This window comes from Panthera uncia, chromosome B4, assembly GCF_023721935.1.
Source record: "Panthera uncia isolate 11264 chromosome B4, Puncia_PCG_1.0, whole genome shotgun sequence".
Taxonomy (NCBI): domain Eukaryota; kingdom Metazoa; phylum Chordata; class Mammalia; order Carnivora; family Felidae; genus Panthera; species Panthera uncia.
In genome coordinates this window covers 68,885,154-68,903,632 of record NC_064809.1, presented here as the reverse complement: position 1 = coordinate 68,903,632, position 18,479 = coordinate 68,885,154, and the positions used below count along the sequence as shown (strand labels likewise).

General features: G+C 35.6%; 1 protein-coding gene across 1 annotated transcript in view; it reads left to right on the top strand.

Annotated features, from left to right (window-relative positions):
• ADAMTS20 (ADAM metallopeptidase with thrombospondin type 1 motif 20) overlaps window positions 1-18,479 on the top strand; it is a 177,174-nt gene that overhangs the window by 100,710 nt on the left and 57,985 nt on the right. The window contains exons 23-28 of the mRNA XM_049625325.1: window positions 830-949; window positions 1,517-1,624; window positions 2,533-2,697; window positions 2,785-3,075; window positions 3,786-3,947; window positions 5,118-5,294. Coding sequence (XP_049481282.1) covers window positions 830-949; window positions 1,517-1,624; window positions 2,533-2,697; window positions 2,785-3,075; window positions 3,786-3,947; window positions 5,118-5,294 — 1,023 coding nt within the window. The remainder of the gene's footprint in view (window positions 1-829; window positions 950-1,516; window positions 1,625-2,532; window positions 2,698-2,784; window positions 3,076-3,785; window positions 3,948-5,117; window positions 5,295-18,479) is intronic.

Here is an 18,479-nt window from a genome sequence, read left to right as displayed (position 1 = left end):
GAAGTTTTGCCAGACAGACAGCTAGGAATTTGCAGGATGAGCAGTGGTCAGGCTGGATGAAGATGGGCAGCCCATTAACCCATGCAGGTTGTCACCGTGGATGGGAAACCTTGTCTCCTCTTCCATTCAACTTGATGATCATCTTTCATTATCTCTTTGAAGATAATTTAGTGTATTAAAAGCCATACATACATACACCAGGTAGATTTTGAAAAATATTTAGTTCTCCTAAATTGTATGAACTCTGCCTCCAACATATCAAGACTCTTGAAATTTTTACAAAGCTTTTATTTTTTTATTTTTTTGGTTTATTTTGAGAGAGAACATCCCACCTCACGACCACAAGATTATGATCTGAGCCAAAATCAGGAGTTGGATGCTTAACCAACTAAGCCACCCAGGCACTACTTTACATAACTTAAGAATTTTTTTTCTAAGTTTATTTTGAGAGAGAGCACAAGTCGGGGAGGAAGAGGGAGAGAAGGAGGGAGAGAGAATCCCAAGCAGGCTCTGCACTGTCAGCTCAGAGTCTGATGCAGGGCTCGAAGTCATTAACCAGGAGGTTATGACCTGAGCCGAAATCAGGAGTCATAGGTTTAACCAACTAAGCCCTCCCTACATAACTTTTTAAAGATAGAACAGTTGTCCATTTTAACTTCAAAATTTTATTATCTATATTAAATGGAATGATATATATGGATTACATTTGCTGATTTTGTGTGGAATCTGATGTAAATCACTAATAAGATCTGGAAGTATGTTAACCATATTAAGAAAACGTATACAACTTTTGAACAATGGCGTTTGATAAGTGCTTCTGTCCTTTCAGTGCACAGCCACATGTGGACGAGGGTATCAGATGCGTGCTGTTAAATGTGTCAATGAGCTACTCAGTGCAGTCTTAGATGACAGAGCGTGCCACGGAGCTAGTCGCCCAAGTGATAGGCAGGTAAAGGATACCTCTTCGCGGATAGTAAACAAAAAGACTTGTTAGAGGAGGATTCATGTATTAAACTTATTTCATACGTATTTTTTTTTCCTACTTCTATCCCTTGAAAACATGTTTGTGTACCTGTGTGTTGGAGAATTTATCTTTTTTGGTGTTGCCAGTTTTGTAGCTTTTTTTACACTTGATCTGCCACTGAATCACTCATTTGTTAGGTATTTTCCTTTGAAATGCACACGGATAGTGTCTATTGTGTATATGAAGTTCTAAAGTGTTTTGTACTACTTGAAAATAGTGTTCTATGTTCATTCAGGATATTTCAGCTTAGTGCTAGTTTTGCTTCTTTCCTTTCAACCATCAGACAGGATAATCCAAACTTTATAATCCAGATTTATACTACCCACTGGGAGCCCTTGACAGTACTTGGTACTTCTGAAAAATAAAAACTTTTGCATCACTAACTTGTAATTCAGCTCTTTTTAAATTAGACGTGCAGAAGAAGAAATGAAGTATAGAATTTAACATAGAGTGATGAACTTATATTTTGAGATGCATTTTTCTTTTGAACAGGACTGTTCGGTTATGCCTTGCCCAGTTATCCCTAAAATTGGGGCCACTTCATTGCCAGCTATTCCCACGGGAAAGATAGCTCAGTGGCGACATGGTTCTTGGACCCCAGTAAGTGAAATCCTTTAAGAAGTACAGTGTTTGTCTAAAAGCCTCCATAATACATCAGAATGGTTCCTTTAGGTTAGCCAAATGAATGTTATGCGTTCATTCTCAGGTAGTTTGATGAGTGGCGTGGGGTTCTGAAATGATGTAATGGCTAAATCCTGCTGTATCTTTTGGGAGTGCTGTGTCTCGGCAAGAAATGGAAGTTTTCTGGGTCTGTTTTCTAATCCACAAAAGGGGAATGATAATATTTATAGGAAGCAGATGTGAAATTAGGCTTTTTATCAGCCTTCATTTAAGCTATCCACATATTCATGTTTTTCTAGACTGAAAACGTTAATGTCTTTGGAGTATATGGTTTGCTTTAATCTTACTTAGAAGCTGTATTTGTAAGCTTCACGTATTCTCTGAATAATTTATGGGATCATTTAGACTCTGTTAGGTGTTTAAAGTTACTTAAAGTAAGCTGACTTTTAAATTTTTGTTTATTTTTGAGAGAGAGACAGAATGTGAGTGGGGGAGGGGCAGAGAGAGAGGACAACACAGAATCTGAATCTGGCTCCAGGCTCTGAGCTGTCAGCAAGAGCCCCATGTGGGGCTGGAACTCACAGACTGAGATCATGACCTGAGCCAAAGTTGGATGCTTGACTGACTGAGCCACCCAGGCACCCCTAAAATAAGCTGTCTTATGAAATGTTTTCTGTATCTTTTTTAGCTAATAATAATCAGTATCCCAAGAAGTAGTGTTTGTGAAATTTATGATCTGAACTGATAAGGGGGATTCATTGCTCTGACTCTATTTGACTCGGTTTACAATTTTTTTCCAAGAAACATCATGTTTTAGACATTGGAACAAAAGCTACTTGGGAGGGCTACTATGTAACCTGTTGGTATAATCCTTTTATTTTTTTAAGTGCTCTGTGTCTTGTGGACGAGGTAATCAAGCCCGCTATGTAAGCTGTCGTGATGCTTATGATGGAATAGCAGATGAATCCTATTGTGCCCATTTACCCCGACCTGCTGAGATATCTGTCTGTTTTAACCCTTGTGGAGAGTGGCAAACTGGGAATTGGTCACCTGTAAGTATTTTTAGGAGAAAAAAAATTAATATTTAGTATAATAATATAATTTACTACATTATAAATGTTGGCTAAATTTGTGATCAGTGTTCAGCTTCCTGTGGCCATGGAAAAACAACTCGACAAGTTTTATGCATCAACTACCATCAGCCAATTAATGAGAATTACTGTGACCCTGCAATTCGCCCTTTGATCGAACAAGAATGTAACCTGGCAGCCTGCCCACCCATGTACAGTCACTTTCCAAGTTCCTCTGAGCAGCCAAGCCATTTTCCAGGCAGGAATTTTCCATTAACTCACAAACCAGAAGATAATCAAAATCAGAGGGTCCATCTGTCAATCAGCGGAAATCAATGGAGAACAGGACCGTGGGGATCAGTAAGCCGTCTCTATTGAGTTATATTAATTCTCTAATTTTGTTATAGCCTTTTAACAGATAGGTATGTAATGACATCAAATACTTTTAATGCGAAATTTATCTGAAGATCAATAGTTTAAATCGTAAAAGGATTAAGCGATTTTTGATGCAAATTACAAATCCCCAGAGTTCTTACTGAATTATACACTAATGTGATATTATGATTACAGAAGAATGCACTTAAAAACAATCTGGTTGGAGTGCATTATAATAAAAAGAAGCTTCTAATAGGTAAGACTGCAAATGTCTGTGAAGAAAAATCAAACCTAGAAATTACGTGAAGAGTGCAGTAAGCTGGTAGAAAATCATGAAACTACAAAAGGCAATTATAGCTCCTATTTTACATAAAAGTTAGGAGACAAAAAAATAGCAATATCAAAGCTGAGAGACTTGATCTTTTTCTTTTTTTTTAATTCCTTCCTAGTGAGATCTTAAAACTTTAATTCCTTTTTACTTCACACCCAGGAACGGGGTGAATTTGCTCTTGCCAGCTTTACTGTTGCACCTTTTCATCGACAAATTCAAGTATGCTCATGTTTCTGGCAGGGTTTCTCGATTGAGATTGTCCCAGTGATGGGGATTTTAGAATGGAGAGTCAGAATGCCCATGCCTTTTCACCGTGTAATTTGACGCTGCGGTGTCTCCGGTGTGTGTGTGTCCTCCTTGTCAGTGCTCCAGTAGCTGTGCGGGAGGCGTGCAGCACAGAGTCGTGGTCTGCCAGGATGAAAACGGACGGAGTGCCAGTTATTGCGATGTGGCCGCGAGGCCCCCAGAGTCCAAGCGCTGCGATTCAGGACCTTGTCCGCGGTGGAACTTTGGAAGCTGGGGAGAAGTAAGTCCCATTTTCTAAACTTGCAGAGATGATAACATCTCTGAAGACTGAAAGTTGAGTACTTCACCCTGTTCCTGTTGGATGATATAACTTCACTATACTATACAGAAAGATTTATTTTTAGTAAAATCAAGTTCTTCTAATAGACTAAATCACTCATTTGCAATAGGAAACTAGTCCAGATTTTTTAACAGAATCTCCTATGCATGCCAATATGTCTGAAACTAATACCTTTCTAAAACTAGTATATTATTGTTTTCTTAGAAAATATGGTTGATCTAAAGATACAAAATTAGATTGCTATATTGGCCATGCTTGTGTCTTATTACTGAGCCATTCATTTAGTGAATTATCTGAGCAGAAGGTGGTCAATTATCAAGCACTTCATACGCTGGCATTCTTGTAGACACTGGAGATAGGAAGAATAATTTTTAAAGCCATTGTAATGAATACTAACTCCACCTATATTATGCATGAAAAAGAATAAGACTTATATTGGCTTTAGATGAACAAAATAAACCACCTAGTCAAATATTTTTAATGGGTTTTAGTATATATTTTCCCAGAGTATTTGGAAATCATTGATTAAAGATACATTTCTGAACAGGTGCCAATATCAAGTACATTTTAAAAAGTTCTTTTACCATTTCCAAAATGAAAATGATATTTTTACTCCTGACTTTAGGCATGCTCATTGTAAAAACTCAAACGATATGAGAAATTACGAAGAGATGAGAACTTTTAACTTTTGATACATTTCCTTCCAGACTTTTCTTCTTGCGTGGGTTCCACAAAGACAATCATATTACATGGGCTTCTTTGCCCCCTGCTGTTGTCATGTAACACATACTGAACATCTTTCCCTGTTTACAAATTTAGATCTTATTAGCTTTCATGGCTAGCCAGGTATCTATTGATAGGCGATCATAAATTATGTAGTTAATTATTAAATCAGTTTTATTTGACTTGTCTACCTTATAGACCCTTGATATCTTAATGCAACATCTTATGGTATAATTCTCAAAATTTTGTCTAGTTTTTTAATTATAGAACTAACACTTTTTTACTCAGGAAGAAAACTCTAGCATTACGACTTAGGTATGAAACAGTGAATTAAGCAATATAATACTGTCTTTCAAACCACATAGTTTTGAATTTTCTTATTTTTAGTGTACACAAACATGTGGAGGAGGAATAAAATCAAGATTCGTAATATGTCAGTTTCCCAATGGCCAAATGTCACAAGAGCAAAACTGTGAGATCTTAAGCAAGCCACCTAGTGTGGTGCAGTGTCATGTGCATGCTTGCCCTGGTGACGTATCATGGCATCGGGGACCATGGAAGTCGGTACGATAGTGTTCTTATTTTTGTCCATTTTGTTGTGTTTTACTGTGACCCTTTTACCTTAATTTCTTTATACATTGTGGTGCACACTCTATCTTATTTTTTAAGCAGATCACTGGCCATCTTGGCTTATGTTACTAAATTTGATAGTTTGGAAGAAGAATCCATTCAATTTCAAGTAATGTAATATATATAATCTTAGATGTATTTATTTTTTTACAAGTGAATTTTGAACCATAGCACTATTCTAATGGACATATTTTCCTCCAGTACATCTTTGGCTTGTCCTCTAATTATAATTGTTTCACTGTATACATTTGTAAATAATGTTAACATTGTGCTTGTTACAATGGCAAATTAAGGCTGTGTCTTGTTTAAGTGTATAACTGTACGTGGCTTTTGTCTGTCAATGTCTAGTAACTGATCCAAAAGCAAATAACATTCTTTAAAACTGTCTTTTTTTTTTTTTAATCATTGTTAAACTTAGTATTTTGTTTGGAAATGTGAAAATATTAAAAGACAGAGAAATTTAAAGTGAATTGTTAAAGTCTGTTACATACATCACAGAAAAATATTTGTATAGTAATTTATGTGAATCTTCCACTGTGTGGAGTTACGTTTTGGGGATGTTTTAATTTATTATTTTTTTTTTTTTTGGAGCCATAGACAAAATTCATAAGTATTGTTCATGACTGGTTTATTTAAGTATATTTCAAATATCCAGGCTTTGAAGAATAATTAATATATAAATATGTTGAAATGAACATTTTGGTCACCTTTCATATTTTAAATCATGAACAATCAAGTATACTTTTTCCAACTGAAGAACTGTTGTGAGTCTGTCTCTATAAAGCTCTACAGTTCTTTACTTGGAAAATAATTATAACTCTGGCTTTATGATCCAACCCTGATGTCTGCACTTGGTTTGCTTTCCCCAAGTCGAAGCTTTACAATGTGATATGAACAAAAGTTCCAATTCCTATTAGAAGAGTAGGTCAAGTTCTAGTTCAGGCTGAAATGCCTCTCTGTAGTCAGTGTGACTGATGGAAAACGACAGGAAAGTTTAACATTATAGGAGGATCTTAAACTGCTGCATCACTTTGTTGGAACTAACGTAAACCTATTTTGCCATAGAAGGCATTCACATATTTACTTAGTAAAATATTGACCATCTATATCCAGGTAGTATAACAGAAATCAAGACCGATTTCTTACTCCTATGGAGTTTTATAGTCTAGTTGGAGAGATTTGAAATAATATAGGAACTCACTATAAAAAGATAGCTTTTTAGGTCAACTATCTTAGTGGAAATTCACCTTCTCTTTACTAGATCTGTTACGGTGTCCTTCATTTTTTTGACATTACAAGCCTAGTTCTTAATAAGGCTATGGATTGTTTCTTGGAGTTTTGTCCCAATTCGGAAAGCAGACTCCTAACCACTTAGAGGGTTAAATTGTAATGGCATTTATTTCTGAAGTACCTAAAATTGTTTCAGTGATATTTTTTGTTTGAGGGGTCAGCAGACTATGGCCCATAGATCAAATCTGGCCTATTGCCTATTTTTGTAAATGAGTTTTATAGGAACAGTCATCCACACTTTTTTGTTTTCAAAGTATTACCCATGGCTGCTTTTGGTACTATAGTTATTGTAATAGAGACTGGCTCTTAAAGCCTGAAATATTTACTGTTTGGCCCCTTTTGGGAAAAGTTTGCTGATGCCTGCTCTATGTAATAAACATAATGCTTTTCAAATACGGCATAAAATACTGAAAGTTATAGACTATTAGAATTATAAATATTCATTTGGGGTCAGTTTTTAGTGTTTTTCATTCTTCAGTATTTTAAAACCTCCTACGAGGTTTGTCAGCCTTCTCTACATACTCGGTATCGTATTTACACAATTTCTTTCCAGCTTTGAGATACAATTGGCATAGAACGTTGTGTAAGTCTAAGGTATACAGTATCACACAATGTTTATATATTGTGTTGGAAGTCATCTAATACTGTATTCCGATATATTTGTGTCATGCTCTTTTTGTATGTAAATTGTAAGCGAGAAACCTGAATGTTCAGTAAGGTTGTGTGCATGGATAACTTTTTCAGCCTCACAAAAACCAATAACCAAGAAAATACCCAGTTACAAAAAAGTAACACAGAAGTACACAGTTCTTCATTACTGCGTGTCTATTCCAAAAGGATCTCACTGAGTAATTCAGACTCTGCACTAGTGAGGAATCGTAGTGTCTTTTTCTCAGAAATTGAAGATGAAAATTTTAAAATCACAATGTTTATATCAGAGTTTTTACAAACTTATTTATTCACTTTTTACAGGTATAAAGTACACACATATTAAAGTGCCTGGATTTCTTTTGTTATATGAAGAATTTTATTCCTTAAATTAGCCTTTTATATTAAAAGAGTTTAAGGGATCTGAAATGGTTTTTGTTGTTGTTGTTAGAACTAGATATAACCTTTTACCTCTTTGTGTTGCTACATATTAGCCAAACTTCAGAATACCTCTTATTAACATATCAGGTTAATGTTCTTTCAAGGGTAACTTTAATTTCAGCAGATCATATACATTAGGTTAGAAAATTACAAATTTGTGTGTATATGTATACATATACATACAGGAATGACATGAAATCTCAAACGTTTCTTTTTAAAGTAAAATTGTAAAGTGTTAAATCATTTAAATGTGACTAGGAAGAAAGTTGTAAATACACATTTAGATTTGCTCCATCTTGTGGAAAATCTTGTAATTTATGAGCATGATTAAAGAAATCTTAACATATGTCTGTTAATTTAATGACTATTTTTGTGATTAGTCCATGTGAAATGATTCTATTTTAACCCTTGTTTATTAATGACGTGTTGTGGCTTTGTGCTTTGCATAATTCGTATGTATGTTGTATTTTTACTACTTGGATCAATACCTGAAATGTTTTAAGTCTCTGAATAGATCCTGTATTGTAATGAAAGCCTCTTTTCTCTTGGTGCTGTTTTTCTTAAATTAACAAGTCATTAATTTCTTATTAAACATTTAACTGTTGAATAGTACATGGTGTTAATAATTTGAGTTTTAAGCTATTAATATTTTAAATCTGTTAGAAACTAACATTGGCGTTTTAAAAACAAGATCTATTGTTAAGCTATCAATTTTAAATACTAGAAGTTTTTCTATTTCTATATATTATAAACAATAAAAATTTATGGTGTCACATTATTTAGTAAAAAAAAGACGTGCTCATGACCAAGATGGTCCTTAAAAGGTGAGTAAAAGTTTTGTTTTTCTCTTCTGTTGCATGTCTATTAATGTTACATATGTAGTCAAACTGTTCTAGCAAATGCCCTTTAAGTAAATTCATAATAACTTATTTTCCCATTATCTCTTTTAACGGGTTCATTTTCCTAGAATGCTTTTATTCTCTACATAAAATGAAGTCATGTTTGGTAAGAAAATAGGCATCCCATTGTGTTCTGGGGTTAATGATCCAACAGAACTAAAGAACTTATTTTTTGTCTTTTTGTTAAGAATTGTTTTTTCCTCCAAAAACGAGACAACTCATTAAAAAAGATTTTTTTTAATGTTTATTTTTGAGAGACAGAGGCAGAATGCAAGTGGGTTAGGGGCAGAGAGAGAGAGGGAGACACAGAATGGGAAGCAGGCTCTGAACTGTCAGCACAGAGCCTAATGCGGGGCTCGAACTCACAGAGCTGTGACATCATGACCTGAGCTGAAGTCAGACGCTCAACCGACTGAGCCACCCAGGCACTCCCACGAGACAACTCATTAAAAAAAGACAGCTTGATATTTGAATCTTCTAGATTCTAGGACTTTCTTCCAAAGTGTTTCTTTTTTTAAATGTATACAGAGGCTTGTATCTGTAATCTCTAATGTGACAGAGAATGCAACCAAGAGAAGCACTTTTAGCAATGAGCATGTGGTACCAGCATATACCTAGTAAATCTATACTGTCAAGTTCACAGTCTCCTGTAACAAAAGAACGTTGAGGGTCTCAGGGCAGGGATTGGGAGGCTTCTTCCACTGGGGCTCTCACTCTGGATGAAAGAAACTTGTTACTGCCTCCTCCCTAAGGCCAGCAGCAGCCAGGGGAAAGGTAATGTGTCGGGAAATGGTTCAAGAAACTGTCAATTCTTTGTGGAGTGGAGAATTCAGTAAAACTATAGTAATTTATTTTCTTATATTTGGAAAAGATCTATATAACCGTAGTAAAAAGCTGGAAACCTATTTTATTCCACGTTATAGTTGAACATACTTTATCAGGAAGTATTAAACTGTTTCCATTTGTTACTATATCTTTCTACTATACATCATGGGCTGTCACCAACGTAATGTGCATCCCCTACAGGTTAGACACTGGGCACTAGATAAATCAGGCACAATCCCTGCATACGAGAAGTTTTCAGTTTAGTGATGAATGTACTACATAAACAAATGGTCAGAATGCAGAATTGGATTCCTCTTTCATTTCAGTAACTATGTGACTTATAATATTGCAGACTCATAATACTGGGACCTTAATACACTGTAATTATCCAATAATTAGTGATGAGGATTGTACTTGAGAACATAATTTTGACAGATTTTTCTAGAAAGCCTAACTAGTAGGATATATTTCATTATAACCTGGCAAGAAATGCGTGGTGTCCTAAGTCCCTATGTGAGAATTGTTTTTGCATAATTTGGGCATCTGCCTCCTTGATGTAGGTGGATTTCATGTCTCACCAAAAGGGAGAGCATGCACCAAGATAGAGGATGGAATGAAAATAATCTTGGAGACACAAATGGGCCTTGTAAGTTTAAAATGGAAAACCTAGAAAAAATTTAAGTAGATATATACTGATGAGATCATAAGAGACTTGTGTTTTATACTGAATGAAGTTAGAATGTTAACTCAAAAAAAACATGAAATGGTGATATTCTGTTTTTCTTTACACATCTGTATTAAAATGGACATGTGTTGATAATTCTGTATTCCCAGACATAATGGTTGGAATGGTTAAGAATCTCTGGAAATAGATTTTTAGATGTTTTATAAGAACATACTCTCAGTACTCTACAATATCTCTGTACTCTGATTCTGTTTATGTAGGATATATAGGCATTGTTAATATTAGTGCATTTAGATACCCTAATTGTATGTCAACTTTCAGTAGTTTGAGAAAACCATTTTAGTTCCTATATAATCACAGGAACAACAAAGGTTTTGACATTAACGTTGTAAAGAGTCTCTTTGACATTCTCTAGACTGTTCTCTATTTTGATCATAGGTAACATTTCTCAAATACATTACAAATCTATAAAAGTGTTAGAGTAATCTCATTTTTATTTCTTTAAATGCATATTTTCTTAATGTTTATTTTTTTTGAGAGTGGGAGTGGGGAAGGGGCAAAGAGAGAGGGAGACACAGAATCTGAAGCAGGCTCCAGTCTCTGAGCTGTCAGCACAGAGCCCAACGTGGGGCTTGAATTCATGGACTTTGGGAGATCATGACCTGAGCTGAAGTTGGATGCTTAACTGACTGAGCCACCCAGGGGCCTCAGGAGTAATTACATTTTTAAAAAGGGGTAGGATAATGGGGATTAAGGAGTACACTTGTGATGAGCACTGGATGAAGTATGGAATCGTTGAATCACACTATCGTATCCCTGAAATGAATGTAACACTTTGTTAATGAGACTGGAATTAAAAAAAAATTTTAAGGGAGTACTGGCTGGCTCAGTTAAGCATCTGAGTTGGTTTCAGCTCAGGTCATGATCTTGTGGCTTTGTGGGTTCCAGCCCCACACTGGGCTCTGCTTTGGCAGCATGGAGCCTTCTTGAGATTCTCTGTCTCCCTCTCTCTCTGCCTCTTCCCTGCTTGTCCTGGCTCAAAATAAAAAAGTAGGATGGTGTTTCATTAGTTTTGAAAATCTTGGTTCAACACTGTTACAGAAGTTCAAAACTCTGGTTTATCCCAATATGTGACTTCCGTAGCTTCCATAGCTGAAAAAATTATTTCATGGAAATACATACCTTCTTACAGAAAAAAGTTTATTACTGGGTGTTTCTGTTGTATATTAGTAACTGACTTTAAGTATAATTACCGATTATACAAAAAAAATTGTAACAAATTTTCACTTTCTATAATGTCTTTCAGCTCTTGAAAAGTACTAGAATGCTGTATTTTTTCAAGTTTGTAATTTTGATTTATTTCAATAGAGTGGACACAGGGTATTGGTTCAGGAGTACACTACCATGATTCTACAGCTCTATACTGTGCTGTGCTCACCACAAGTGTGGCTATGACCTGTCACATACAGTGCTATTATAACACTATTGACTGTATTCCTTATCTGAGGGACTTCTTCATTCCAATTGGAAGCCAATACCCACTACTTCCTTTCACCCATTTTGCCTCTTCCCCCTCAGGCAGTCACGGTTTGCCCTCTGTATTTATGGGTTTGTTTCTGCTTAGTAGTTTTGCTTTTAAGATTCCACATGTAAGTATCATAACATTTGCCCTTGACTTCTTTGGCTTAGCATGATACCTTCTAGATCCCTCCATGTTGTCACAAATGGCAAGATCTTACCCTTTTTATGGCAGAGTGATATTCCATTGTGTGTATGTACCACATCTTTATCCATCAATGGACACTTAGGTAGCTTCTATGTATTGGTTGTTGTAGATGCTTCAATAGACCTAAGGATGCATATAGCTTTTTGAATTAATATTTTCATTTTGGAGGGAACAAATATCAATAGTGGAATAACCAGATCTTTTGGTGGTTCTATTTTAATCTCTCAAGGACCCTCCATACTATTTTCTACGGTGGCTGCATCAGTTTACAAGGGTTCCTTTTTCTCCATGCCTGAGCCAACACTTATCAAAAAGACTTGTATCAAAAAGATAAGTGTAAGGTGACATCTCCTTGTGGTTTTGATTTGATTTCCCTGATAAGCGATATTGAACACTGTTTCATGTGCCTGTTGGTCATCTTGGGAAGAATGTCTCTTCAGGTGCTCTGCCCATTTTTAATTGGATGATTCTTGTGGTGTTTTGTAACTTTGTATTTTTGCTTTAACAAATAGTGTTAAAACTCAAACTTCAAAAGATTTGGATGCCATTTAAACAGATCAGAAAATTTTGCTTGAAAACTTTAAAAATATACATTTGAAAAATTTGATAGTTGACATATTGTTCATGGTAACAAATCACATAATACTAGAAACACTTCAAATGTTTAAAAATGTTCTAAGAAGAAGAAACTTCCAAAAACCATTGCTCTTCCATTCTTAGGTGTCTAAAGGAAAAATTATGGGTCTGTTTTTTAAAGTAGTAGGTATTACACTCATTATAGAAAAATTTGGAACAAGCCTTTTTGTAATGGATTATCAAAGGGGCTCGTAAAGATGAATTACTAATTTGAACACAACCAGCAAAACTCTGTGGGCCTAAAACAAAGGTTTGTCATGACTGAGTGTTGGGTCTATACATATAATCCACTTATCATCTTAAGTTGGCAGGTATGAACTGCAGGTGGTACCCAAAGCAGAATGGCAGAGAGATCCATCAGGATACCTAAAGTAGGTTATGTGTCAGGTTGGCAAACAAATATCAACAAATTGTAAGAAATTTTGTTAGTGCTCCGTTGAATCACCTTGCCACCTCAGGCTTGTAAAAGACTTCATGCCTCATAGAAATCTATGACTATCTAAAGTTTAGTAACCTCCCTAAAACTTCCTAATTACAGCAGATTGGAGTTACCTTTATTTCCATAGATACCATCTGCTTCCTGGTTGTACTCCCTCTCCCATCCCCAAGATTATTCTTAAGCTCCTGCACCAGTTTGCCTCAACCCTAAATCTAGTAGGATGTGTTTAAGAAGGTACTTTATCACATCATATTGTAATGGGACCTTTGTACTAAGTCTCCTACATCATGATACATATTTGTGAGAGATGAAATACTGCAAAGTTTTGGTAGCCCATATGAGTTCTACCAGTTGTTAACGAAGTTCTAAAGTGATCTTCTAAGACTGTCCTGAATTTTTATTTTCCTGGGTTTTTATTTTGCAGTTGTGACCCGGGGAAACTCAGATGGTGGAAGTAACTATGAAGGGAATGGGTGCCACTGAACTGCCAAAAAAAAAAATCCTCTATCCATTCAAGATCATTAAAAGGCTGGCTGTATCAGGCACTAGGTTAGGAATTGTAGAAAATTAAAGATAATATCTTCTCAAGGGCCTCCACAATTCATGCAAAAAAAAAAAACCACCACCCAAATAAGGCAGAAACCTGTTAGGGGAAGTCAGGAAGTATACTTTCAGTTGCAGGTATTGGCCTTGATGGGTAGAACTTGGGTAGGAGACCATTCCTTAGCAATGCCAGACACCAGAAACTGGCTCATTTCAGAGAGGAGGTTTGGAAATATGACTTGGGCAATCAAAGACCAATACCATGTGATTTCACTTCTATGTGGAGTTTAAGAAATATTAACGTGGGGTAGGGGGAAAAGAGGCAAACCAAGAAATGGACTCAGAACAAACTGATGGTTACCTGAGGGGAGGTGGGTGGGGAGATGGGTTAAATAGGTGATGGGGATTAAGGAGGGCACTTGGGATGAGCCCTGGGTGTTGTATGCAAGTGTTGAATCACTAAATTGTGCATATGAAACTAATACCACACTGTGAACTAAATGGCATTTAAATCTTGAAAAAAATACGACTTGAGATTCTATCATGGAGGATCAATAGGGATCATGTTTGAGATTTTTAAAAATTTAAACATTCTGTAAATATATTAAATCATTGAATTTTTCAGAGTGGGTGTGAAAGCTGTGTTCTAGGAAGATTATCAGACAATCCTCATCATAAAATATAAGCACATTGAAAATAAGACAGGTTGGAGATGGGAAGTCTAAGAGGGGGATCTTTTTAAGGGTGATGATTTAGGGACCATTCAGTTATTTACATATGTATAGTTACAACATTCAAGTTGTGGGGAAGGAGCCAGTAGAGGTATTGATGGGACTATTTTTGGTCAAAAGGTGAGATGGCATTTGGAGGATGGAAGGAAAAGATACACAAGAGAACATCCTGTGAAGAAATTTATTGTCCAGAGAATAAAGAGAAAAGTCCATCAAGTCTTCTCAGTCGAGAAGTTACTTTGAGAGCCCTAGGGTTACAAACTGCAGATTGATGGTGCATTTGATGGTGCATAAGCTGGTTTTGTATTAGTCTTACACAAGGGAATATATTCTTGACTTCACCAAGAGAAATGTAAACTTTCTTTTACCAGAAGAGTTTGGAGAGAGGTCATTAATCTCAAGCCTTCTGCAATTTACATATTAAGTTTATCCTAGATCTTGTGGTATGGAGTACCATTGTGGTGGTAGAATGTCTAGGTTTGGATCAAGACTCCTATGAATTCACTGCGTGTGCTATGGCAAGTTAACATGTCAAGAAACAAGATTTAATTTTCTTGGCATAAAAACAGTGACTACCAAAAAACGGTTTTTAGAGTTAAATGGAACAATAGGTAAGGTGGTTGTCATTCAGGCCCATTACCTAAATACTTGATGTATTTTGCTTAATATCACGCACCCAATAATTCTTTTACTTCAAGAGCTAAAAACCCTAATATTGTATAAGGCTAATAACACATTGAACAATCTGAAATAAGATCTAAAGCAAGTTATACTCTAGTATAAGAGAAATCAATTTGGACTAGGGTTTTTTTAAGTAAACTTTTATGGAAATGTGACATCCAGCAAAATTTTAATTTTTTTAAATATTTTTGAGAGAGTGCGAGCAGGGGAGGGGCAGAGAGGGAGACACAGAATCCAAAGCAGCTCCAGGCCTTGAGTTGTCAGCACAGAACCTGACACGGGGCTCAAACTTAGGGACTGCATGATCATGACCTGAGCCGAAGTCAGATGCTTAACCGACTGAGCCACCCAGGCACCCCTATCCAGCAAAATTTTAAAGATCCAGTTCGATGAATTTTCAAAGTGAACGCACCTGTGTAGTCAGCACCCAAATCAATATCCACTCCCTAGAAATTCCCCATATACCCTATTGTAGTCACTGCCCCCCCCCCCCCAACGAGGGTAACCTGTATTCAGACATAAAATATCATAGATAAGTTTGTCTGCCTTTGAACCTTACATGGATAGAACTTGGATAAATTGAGAGTCACAAAATTGAGATTCATGTTGTAATTGTGATTTGTCATTGCAATCTAGTATGAATATACAATTTGTTGTATATGTTGTTTTAAATTTGAGACTTACAAATAATGCTGTTAACATTTCTCGCCTGTGTTTTGGCCAACATGTATGCAGACCTGTTCGATATGTAGACAGGAGTTGAATCTGCCTGTATGCACAGGCTTGGGTTTAGTAAATATTTTCTGAGGATGGTTGAATGAGAATTCTAGTTATCCGCATCCTTGTCAACACTTGATATTATCAGCCTTTTCCATTTAGAATCTTTGGGAATTTCTATTTAATTCATTCAATAGATATTTACGTGTGGTTACTGTGTGTTAGGGATATTTACAGAGCACTTGCTACAGTGGAGAACAATAGGAATGGATCAGGAGATTCGATATTACATCTTACAGCTAGTAAAGACTAAAAAGCATACTTTGTTTACAGTAGCTTTATTTACAATTGCCAAAAATTGGAAGCAACAAAAATTTCCGTTAGTTGGTGAGTGGATAAATTGTGGTATATTCAGGCAATGGAATATTATTCAGCACTAAAAGGAAGTGAGTTACCAGCCTATAGAATATATGGAGGAAATTTACATGCATATTATACATGAAGCAATAACCCCAAGAGCTAATAACCTTCCTTGGAATTTTCCACCAAGCCTCTTTGTACTTCTAGTAGCTGGAAGTGCCTAGCATCCTGCCAGCTCTGACATCTTAATGCCAAATATTGTCGGTTAGTTTTTCTGATCCTTTTTGGACTTCTCCTTCCTCATCCCCTCCCACAATTGTATAAGGGCTAATTTGTATAATATAATTCATATTTCATAATACAGTGGTTTTCCTTTCCAGTTTGAAACTTTACAGATACAACAGACATAATTTTAAAACTAGAAAAGGAAGGATATAATTAATAAACACTAGGGGTTGCAGTTGTCCCTAAAAAAGGAGGGAAGGGTGCTGTTGTGAGACACACATGGAAGGCTTTGGAACTCTTAATATCCTGTGTCTTGGAAGGTAGACATTTTGTAGCATTTTTATTTCATTAAAGCACACAAGTATTTAATGTATCAATATACCGATAAACGTACTGCTGTTGCTTACTATCTGGAAATGATTTTAATGATGGAGTACGAAAAAACCAAGTATAAGAAAAAGCAATGAAAACAAACTAGATATTATTGAAGCAAGTTGAAATTCTTTTATGACAAATATTGGTTTTACTTGGGTCTTTTCAATATGATTTGAAATCTAAATATATTAATAATTATGTAAACTAAATATGAAATAAGGCTTTATGTGAATTATAAATTAAACATTTTATGAGCTGATAAAAATATGAGTCCTATGTAAGAATTTTAGAGAAGGCCAAAAAGTTGGGCAGATATAAATGCCTTTTTTTTTGAGCTATATTTTTTTTGTTTTTTCCTCAAATTTTTATTTAAATTCCAGTTAGCATACAATAGGAGTTTCAAGTACAGAATTTAGTGATTCATCACTTACATACAATACCCAATGCTCATTACAACAGGTAGAGATGATTATCATTTATTTTTGGGACAAATGTTCCTTTTAATGGGATTTTATTTAACAGCAAATACTATAGTTCCAACACTAGTTCCAAAATATACATAATTGAAAATATTGTATCAAACATTTAGATTTCCGTGGAACGTAACTTTGGTGCAATTATTAAAATTGTCAGAACAAGACTCACAGTAGTATCATTTCTATTACTAGCTTGTAATTTTTTTCAGGGTATAAACATCTATTTATGAAAGTTTTATTCTGTTACAGTAGATTTTATCCTAAACCCAAATATAATTGATAGGTAGAACCAGAAACCATTTTGTATGATTAATTAGACCATTAAGTATAGGGTAAGAATTAAAGATAGTGTAGGGGCGCCTGGGTGGCTCAGTCGGTTGAGCGGCCGACTTTGGCTCAGGTCATGATCTCGCGGTCCGTGAGTTCAAGCCCCTCGTTGGGCTCTGTGCTGACAGCTCAGAGCCTGGAGCCTGTTTCAGATTCTGTGTCTCCCTCTCTCTGACCCTCCCCCGTTCATGCTCTGTCTCTCTCTGTCTCAAAAATAAATAAAACATTAAAATATATAGTGTAAATTAAGACGCAAATTATATTGTGTAAATGATATATTTTTAGGAGAATGAAAGAATAAAAGGAAATTTATACTCCCACATTAATAAAAAATGACTCCCTATTCTGCCACCAGAGAGAGTTCCTATTTTTCCATCTGATGGAAAGTTCTTTACTGTTGATTTCTGGGCTTTGGCAAGATTTTCATGTCTAGTAATATGGAAATTAATCAGGCATGGCTCCGTCCTCACTCCCGGCATTTCTTAAGTGTCCGGGAACAGGCTCAAACACAGTAGCTCATATGGGCTCCCACCTCCATGCCAGCCTCTCTGCTGAGATAGGCAAGTTCTCAATTTCAGGTGAAACCAGGAAGAGGCCCTTATCTCTGTTGATCCACAGGGCACCCCACAGCAGCAGAACAACAACAAAAATCTTGAAGAAAGAGCTCTGTTACATGAAGCTTTCCTCTGTGTTATTTTTGTAGAACAAAATTCAACTCTATCTCATTCAGATAAAACATTGCATATTTAAAAGATCTTCATATACAGTTGCTCACAAGTTTTTCTCGACATAGTATTTATTCACTTGTTCAGTACATAAATGTGCTTCTGTTCTTAGGTTTAGTATTCTTATAATTCAACATCTTTAATGTGTGGGCATATTTTGGTAGGAATTCTAGCTATTTTTGCTAGAAAATAATTTATGCATGAAAATCATCCCAATATCCAATTTTATTAAGGTATTCCCTTTATTTAGATACAGTAATGTAGGTCAGTTAAGATTATGGTTTATATTGACAGCTTTGGAGATTTTTTTGCATTTTATGAAATATTTAGATTTTTGTCACTTTCCAACTATGAGAATATTTTATAGTTT